This window comes from Onthophagus taurus, chromosome 3 (assembly GCF_036711975.1).
Source record: "Onthophagus taurus isolate NC chromosome 3, IU_Otau_3.0, whole genome shotgun sequence".
In the NCBI taxonomy this organism is placed as follows: Eukaryota; Metazoa; Arthropoda; class Insecta; order Coleoptera; family Scarabaeidae; genus Onthophagus; species Onthophagus taurus.
The window spans coordinates 20,163,522-20,172,876 of NC_091968.1; the positions used below are offsets into that span (position 1 = coordinate 20,163,522).

Genomic DNA, 9,355 nt, shown 5'->3' on the forward strand with positions numbered 1-9,355 from the left:
TACCAAGCAATATTAGCGCATTTAAAAAAAAATCCCATATAAAAAAAATCCGAGTAGACAGATAAGTAGATAAAATAATAGTCCGAGTACAGTGTACTCACATAAGGACATTTTAACTGCCGATTAGTTAATCGGACGCTTAAACTATGATTGTACACCGGCCCTAAAAGGGAAATCTTTAAATAAACTTTTGTTTTTGCAAAGTCTTCCAAAAGAACATTGGAAATAGGACGTAATACCGAAATTTCTGTAATTGTGGATGATTTTTATTTTATTTGTAGTTTTTGTAATAATAAAGGTTTGTTTGAAAAGTCATTTTTTTATTGGTTACAGTGTTACAGTTAAAAAGTACATGTGGGTGCAGAATTTGCACCCACATGAGATAAATAAATAAATAATAACATAAAAACATTAAGAAAATTTTAAACCAAAATAAATTCAAAACACACAACGGATTGTAAACGGAAATAGTCGATCAAGAAAAATCGAAGTGATTCGTAATGAAAACCATGTCGCCTTCTTGAATAAGTAATGACCCTAGGTCGTACCGTGTACGCGCTTTTGTACCGCCCCTAACCCTTTTGACCCTTACCTTTTATCCAACTTTAGGTTTCATTTTTGTTGTGTTGTGTTTCGTTGCAAACAAAACTGACGAAACATGTAAAACGCGCATGTGTTACGACTTTTTTAACACGCTAATGCGAACAGTTACTCCTAGTACATTGCTCTTTTTACACTTAAACTAAAAGGTTTTATTGCGGCTTTATTACATTTTTCAATTTAATTATAATTAACCCAAAACAAAAAAATTCGTAATAATAAAATTGATTTAAATTAGTTGTATTTATTTAAAATAAAGTTTTTATTGTTAAATAATTTATTTCTTATTAAAAACGAATGTTTCGCGTGGTAAAAATCTAAAAATGTATTTAAATTTATTGATTTATCCTCGACCTTGTATATAGAACCGAGAATAACAACAACATATGTGCATTCTGTACATTAAAAATTTAATGTTGGAAAGAGAAAACGTGTAATAAAATGGGTTGTAGTGCTTCTAAAAATTTAACAGTTGAGCTTCAAGGTGATTTGAAAACTGCTGGTTGTCATTCAGTTGTCAACAACGATCTTAATCAATTGGAGGTAAGGAAAAATTCGGTTCCGAGAAGAGCTTCGGATGTTCCACCAGTAGAAAGCGTTGAACCGCAAACGGAAATGCTTCAGGAGAATAACGAATTGGGTACTTGCACTAATGTTCAACAATCGAGTAAGATATTTTTTAATTTATTACATCTTTTGTCAAAAAATATATCAACGTAAATCAAAATAAATTTTTTTTCGGGAAAAAAATAATTTAAAATTTTTAGATAACGGATTATCATTTGAGGTACCAATGTTGAAAGAATCTGAATCGATTATAAAGAAACATCCACCGAGGAGGTTTCAAAAATTGGAGGAACAACAAACGAGTCCATCATTAAGTCTCGTTAAGTTACGAGAAAAACTTGATGAAGCTGAAATAAGGAGACAACAAGTAAGATTTTTTCTTTGTTTTCGTTTGACAATTTCTTTAATAATTTTTTTTTGAAAATTTCAATAATATTATCTTATAGTTTTTCTATCATACCATAAACTAGTATCTTTATACTACAATTTGACATACATATCATATCATGATTCTTAAAAATACAGTCGATATGATTTTTTGAAAATTTCGTTTTATTTTCGATTTATAAATTTGACAATTTTTTCTTCAATAATGTTTTCCTGAAAATTTCAATAACATTACCGTATAGTTTTCATATCATATCATAAACTAGAATCTTTAAACTACAATTCAACATATACAGCGTGTCCCGTATCTTCCGCATCAGAGCATTATACGGTTGTAGGATACATTATTCTGACGCGATCTTTCTAATAAAATTTTTTCGAAATGTTTATAATAACCGCACGGGAACTGTGTAAAGGAACTGTTTTGCGTCCAATCAGCAGATCGCAAATCAGACTCAGGTAATCGGTGCCACCCTCGGCCGGTCCGCTACGCCGATGATAACTCGTTTCCCACGTGTACTCACCAATAGATTCGTCATGGAAAGAGAAATAAACTTTTTCGATGAATCAAAGTCGTCAGTTATTGGTCGTCGTTAAACAGTTCCCGTGCGGTTATTATAAACATTTCGAAAAAATTTTATTAGAAAGATCGCTTCAGAATAATGTATTCTACAACCGTATAATGCTCTGATGCGGAAGATACGGGACACGCTGTATATATCAATATTTGTCAATTTATTTTTACAAATATTAAAAAAATTCGTTATGATTTTTTTGACAATTTCGTGCTAGTTTTGATTTATAAATTTGACAATTTCTTAAATAATGTTTTTCTAAAAATTTCAATAATATTACCTTATAGTTTTCATATCATATCATTAACTAGAATCTTAAACTAGAATTCTAGAAAATTTCGTACTAGTTTGATTTATAAATTTGACATTTTCTTTTTCAATAATTTTTTCCTGGAAATTTCAATAACATTACCTTATAGTTTTAATATCATATCACAAACTAGAATCTTTAAACTTGAATTTAACATACATATCATATTATGATCATAAGAAATAGTCGTTACGATTTTTTTTAAATTTCGTATTGTTTTCACTTATAAATTTGACAATTTCTTCGTTAATAATTTTTTTCTAAAAATTTCAATAACATTACCATATAGTTTTCATATCATATCATAAACTAGAATTATTAAGCTTCAATTTAACATACACGTCATATCATGACCCTTCAAAATACGGTTAATATGATTTTTTGACAATCATATTAATTTATTAATTTCACATTTCTTCTTTTATAATTTTTTCCTGGAAATTTCAATAATATTATCTTGTTGTTTTCATATCATATCATAAACTAGAATCATTAAGCTACAATTCAACATACATATCATATCAATATTCATAAAAATACAGTAGTTATGATTTTTTGAAAATTTCGTATTAGTTTTGATTTATAAATTTGACAATTCCTTCTTTAATAATTTTTTCCTGAAAATTTCAATAACATTACCTTATAGTTTTCATATCATATCATAAACTAGAATCATTAAGCTTCAATTTAACATATACGTCATATTATGACCCTTCAAAATACGGTTGATATGATTTTTTGACAATCATCTAAATTTATTAATGTGACATTTCTTCTTTTATAATTTTTTCCTGGAAATTTCAATAATATTATTTTATAGTTTGCATGTCATGTCATAAACTAGAATCATTAAGCTACAATTCAACATACATATCATATCAATATTTATAAGAATACTTTCATTATGATTTTTTGAAAATTTCGTATTAGTTTTGATTTATAAATTTGACAATTTCTTTTTCAATGATTTTTTTCTGGTAATTTCAATAATATCACATTATAGTTTTCATATCATGTCATAAACTAGAATCATTAAGCTACAATTCAACATACATATCATATCAATATTCATAAAAATACAGTCGTTATGATTTTTTGAAAATTTCGTATTAGTTTTGATTTATAAATTTGACAATTTCTTCTTTAATAATTTTTTCCTGAAAATTTCAATAATATTACCTTATAGTTTTCATATCATATCACAAACTAGCATCATTAAGCTACAATTCAACATACATATCATATCAAGATTCATAAAAATACAGTCGTTATGATTTCTTGAAAATTTCGTTTTATTTTCGATTTATAAATTTGACAATTTCCTCTTTAATATTTTTTTCCTGGAAATTTCAATAACATTACCTTATAGTTTTCATATCATATCATAAACTAGAATCATTAAGCTTCAATTTAAGACAAACATCATATCATGACCCTTCAAAATATGGTTGATTTCTGTTTTGACAATCATATTAATTTGATATTTCTTCTTTTATAATTTTTTCCTGGAAATTTCAATAATATTATCTTATAGTTTACATGTCATATCATAAACTAGAAGCTTTAAGCTATAATTCAACATACATATATCATGACCCTTCAAAATATGGTTAATATGATGTTTTGACAATCATATTAATTTATTAATTTGATATTTCTTCTTTTATAATTTTTTCCTGAAAATTTCAATAATATTACCTTATAGTTTTCATATCATATCATAAACTAGAATCATTAAGCTTCAATTTAACATACATGTCATATCATGACCCTTCAAAATACTGTTGATATGATTTTTTGACAATCATATTAATTTATTAATTTAATAGTTCTTCTTTTATAATTTTTTTCTGGAAATTTCAATAATATTATCTTATAGTTTGCATGTCATGTCATAAACTAGAAGCTTTAAGCTATAATTCAACATACATATCATATCAATATTCATAAAAATACAGTCGTTATGATTTTTTGAAAATTTTGTATTAGTTTTGATTTATAAATTTGACAATCTCTTCATTAATAATTTTTTCCTGAAAATTTCAATAATATTACCTTATAGTTTTCATATCATATCATAAACTAGAATCATTAAGCTTCAATTTAACATACATATCATATCATGACCCTTCAAAATACTGTTGATATGATTTTTTGACAATCATATTAATTTATTAATTTGACATTTCTTCTTTTATAATTTTTTCCTGGAAATTTCAATAATACTATCTCCTAGTTTGCATGTCATATCATAAACTAGAAGCTTTAAGCTATAATTCAACATACATATCATATCAATATTCATAAAAATACAGTTGTTATGATTTTTTTGAAAATTTTGTATTAGTTTTGATTTATAAATTTGACAATTTCTTCATTAATAATTTTTTCCTGAAAATTTCAATAACATTACCTTATAGTTTTCATATCATATCACAAACTAGCATCATTAAGCTACAATTCAACATACATATCATATCAAGATTCATAAAAATACAGTGGTTATGATGTCTTGAAAATTGCGTACCAGTTTTGATTTATAAATTTGACAATTTCTTTTTCAATGATTTTTTTTTCCTGGAAATTGCAATAACATCACCTTACATCACCATATTACATCAATATTCATAAAAATACAGTCGATATGATTTTTTGAAAATTTCGCTTTATTTTCGATCTATAAATTTGACAATTTCTTCTTCAATAATTTTTTCCTGGAAATTTTAATAACATTACTTTATAGTTTTCATATCATATCATAAACTAGAATTTTTAATCTACAATTCAACATACATATCATATCAATATTCATAAAAATACAGTTGTTATGATTTTTTGAAAATTTCGTATTAGTTTTGATTTATAAATTTGACAATTTCTTCTTTAATAACTTTTTCCTTAAAATTTCAATAATATTACCTTATAGTTTTCATATCATATCATAAACTAGAATCATTAAGCTTCAATTTAACATACATGTCATATCATGACCCTTCAAAATACTGTTGATATGATTTTTTGACAATCATATTAATTTATTAATTTGATATTTCTTCTTTTATAATTTTTTTCTGGAAATTTCAATAATATTATCTTATAGTTTGCATGTCATGTCATAAACTAGAAGCTTTAAGCTATAATTCAACATACATATCATATCAATATTCATAAAAATACAGTTGTTATGATTTTTTGAAAATTTTGTATTAGTTTTGATTTATAAATTTGACAATTTCTTCTTTAATAATCTTTTCCTGGAAATTTCAATAACATTACCTTATAGTTTTTATATCATATCATAAACTAGAATCATTAAGCTTCAATTTAACATACACGTCATATCATGACCCTTCAAAATACGGTTGATATGATTTTTTGACAATCATATTAATTTATTAATTTGATATTTCTTCTTTTCTAATTTTTTCCTGGAAATTTCAATAATATTATCTTATAGTTTTCATACCATATCATAAACTAGAATCTTTAAGCTACAATTCAACACACATATCACATCAATATTCATAAAAATGCAGTCGTTATGATTTTTTGAAAATTTCGTACTAGTTTTGATTTATAAATTTGACAATTTCTTTTTCAATGATTTTTCCTGGAAATTTCAATAACATTATCTTATAGTTTTCATATCATATCATAAACTAGAATCTTTAAACTACAATTCAACATACATATCATATCAATATTCATAAAAATAGAGTTGTTATGATTTTTTGAAAAGTTCGTATTAGTTTTGATTTATAAATTTGACAATTTCCACTTCAATATTTTTTTCCTGAAAATTTCAATAACATTACCTTATAGTTTTCATATCATATCATAAACTAGAATCATTAAGCTTCAATTTAACATACACGTCATATCATGACCCTTCAAAATACGGTTGATATGATTTTTTGACAATCATATAAATTTATTAATGTGACATTTCTTCTTAATTTTTTCCTGGAAATTTCAATAATATTATCTGATAGTTTTCATATCATATCATAAACTAGAATCTTTGAGCTACAATTCAACATACATATCATATCAATATTCATAAGAATACTTTCATTATGATTTTTTGAAAATGTCGTACTAGTTTTCATTTATAAATTTGACAATTTCTTTTTCAATGATTTTTTCCTGGATATTACAATAACATCACCTTATAGTTTTCATATCATCTCATAAACTAGAATCATTAAGCTTCAATTTAACATACACGTCATATTATGACCCTGCAAAATACGGTTGATATGATTTTTTGACTATCATATTAATTTATTAATTTGATATTTCTTCTTTTATAATTTATTCCTGGAAATTTCAATAATATTATCTTATAGTTTTCATATCATATAAACTAGAATCATTAAGCTACAATTCAACATACATATCATATCAATATTCATAAGAATACTTTCATTATGATTTTTTGAAAATTTCGTACTAGTTTTCATTTATAAATTTGACAATTTCTATTTCAATGATTTCTTCCTGGATATTACAATAACATCACCTTATAGTTTTCATATCATATCATAAACTAGAATCATTAAGCTACAATTTAACATACATATCATATCAATTTTCATAAAAATACAGTAAAAAATACAGTATTACTTTTAATTTATAAATTGGACAATTTTTGTATTATAATTTTTTTCCTGGAAATTTCAATAATATTATCTTATAGTTTTCATATCATATCGTAAACTAGAATCTTTAAACTACAATTCAACATACATATCATATCAATATTCATAAAAATACAGTCGTTATGATTTTTTTTTAATTTCGTATTAGTTTTGATTTATAAATTTGACAATTTCTTCTTTAATATTTTTTTTCAAAAAATTTCAATAACATTACCTTATAGTTTTTATATCACATCATAAACTAGAATCTTTAAGTTACAATTCAACAAACATATCATATCAATATTCATAAAAATGCAGTCGTTATGATTTTTTGAAAATATCGTATTCTGATAAAATTTATAAATTAACACATTTCTTCTTTAATAGTTTTTTCTTAAATATTTCAATCATATTAACTTATATTTTTCATATCATATCATAAACTACAATCTTTAAGCGACAAATTAACATACACATCATATCAAAATTTACACTCGATATGATTTCAAAGATAATTTGAATTTTTTTGAATTAGATTCTGCAACAAAGAGTACAATCAGCAAAGACTCGTTACGCCTCACGAAGTAAAGGAAATAAGTCAAATGATGAAGATGATGATGATGATTACACCGATGATGGCCTTCTGAAAGTTCCACCGGATGTACCAGCGATTTCTAATCCTTACGACGTTTCCTACTTATAATACATAAATCACCCGTCATAAACAAAAACACCTCGAATCAATACAAAATCGAAAGAAATATGTTTAAATATTATCTTATATATTGTTAAAGTAATCAATGAGGTGGTTATAAGATGGAATTTGTATGTTAGTTATTTTGCTAAAAGCCCAATTTATTATTCATTAAACAAACAAGGTGGTTATTACTTGCTTACGTATGGAGGCAAAAATCAATATTGGGCTATTTTTTGTTTTATTATTTACAATTTTTAATTATTATTATTATATGTAACAGCTATTATTATTTAATTATTATTATTATTGATTTTATTTAATTATTTTGCACCTTACTGATTACTTTAAAAAAATCAATCTAAATCATGTGTGATATTTATAATCAAGTAGTGTCTTCTTTTTATAATAAATCAATCTTTAATCGAGTTGTTTTTAATTAATCACCTTATTTACCTTGAAGATGGCATTGTTGAGGTGCTCTTGGTTTGTTTAAAGTTTTGACGTTCCATGTTCCTATTGCGTAGGCAATCTTTTATGTTTCTTAACTGTCTATTTCTTCAGATTTCCATAAATCTGTATTGTCATGTAACTTCTAATCTGAAAATCGTAGCACTGAATTAGACAACTTAAATGTAATATAGCAACTCTATTATTACATACTTTTTGCAGAAATTTCCTCTTAAATTTGTTACTTCTTCATTGTAACCAACACCAAAAAGAAAATTACCGTTGATTTGCTCAAAAAGTTGATGGCATAGTTTACCAAAAACATTATATTTGTAACCATATGAAACACAATTAATTTTACAATATGTCCGAACGGTCGTTGTGCAGAAATAATGTGAAATTTTCACCAAATAAAAGGAAAGCAGTCCAAGTTTTCGTAATACAGAGAATTACAGATGTTATTCACTATGCTACCGATATAGAAGAGTCTATTAATATATCATTAAGAAAAAAGCAATATTATTAAGAATAATATTTGCTGCAACTTTTGTTCTAAAAGTTTTTTTGTAATATGCTCAACAAATTCATCCAATTTTCATATTTACGTATTTTTCTCGATATTGACGTATCTAAAAGCAAAAGTGCAAGAGAGCAATATTGTTAAGAATAAAATTTGCAACAACTATTGTTCCAAAAGTTTATTTGTAACATGCTCCGTTTCCCAAGTGATACCATTAATAACTTGAAAATGTAACAAATTCATCTATTTTTCATATTTTCGTATTGTTCTCAATATTGACGCATCTAAAAGCAAAAGTGCAAGAGAGCAGTATTGTTAAGCATAAAATTTGCTACATCTTTTGTTTTAAAAGTTTTTTTAATATATACTTCGTTTGCCAAGTGATACCATTAACAATTTGAAGAAGAAACACATTCATTCAATTTTCATATTTTCGTATTTTTCTCGATATTGACGCATCTAAAAGCAAAAGTGCTAGTAAGCAATATTGTTAACAATAATATTTGCAACAACTATTGTTCCAAAGGTTTTTTTATAACATGCTCCGTTTCCCAAGTGATACCATTAATAACTTGAAATTGTAACAAATACATCTAATTTCCATATTTT

At 24.9% G+C, this 9,355-nt stretch overlaps 1 protein-coding gene across 1 annotated transcript; it reads left to right on the forward strand.

Annotated features, from left to right (window-relative positions):
* Positions 1-923: 923 nt before the first annotated feature.
* On the forward strand, positions 924-8,204 carry LOC111416561 (uncharacterized). The gene is made up of 3 exons (XM_023048621.2): positions 924-1,267; positions 1,368-1,534; positions 7,618-8,204. The coding sequence occupies exons 1-3, from the start codon at positions 1,042-1,044 to the stop codon at positions 7,783-7,785; spliced, it is 561 nt and encodes a 186-aa protein (XP_022904389.1). The 5' UTR covers positions 924-1,041; the 3' UTR covers positions 7,786-8,204.
* Positions 8,205-9,355: the final 1,151 nt, after the last annotated feature.

Bases quoted from the DNA above. Each gene is read 5' to 3' on its own strand.
- LOC111416561 (XM_023048621.2), top strand. From the start codon at position 1,042: ATGGGTTGTAGTGCTTCTAAAAATTTAACAGTTGAGCTTCAAGGTGAT. The intron at 1,268-1,367 runs GTAAGATATTTT...TAAAATTTTTAG, and splicing joins CACTAATGTTCAACAATCGA to ATAACGGATTATCATTTGAG. The intron at 1,535-7,617 runs GTAAGATTTTTT...TTTTTGAATTAG, and splicing joins CTGAAATAAGGAGACAACAA to ATTCTGCAACAAAGAGTACA.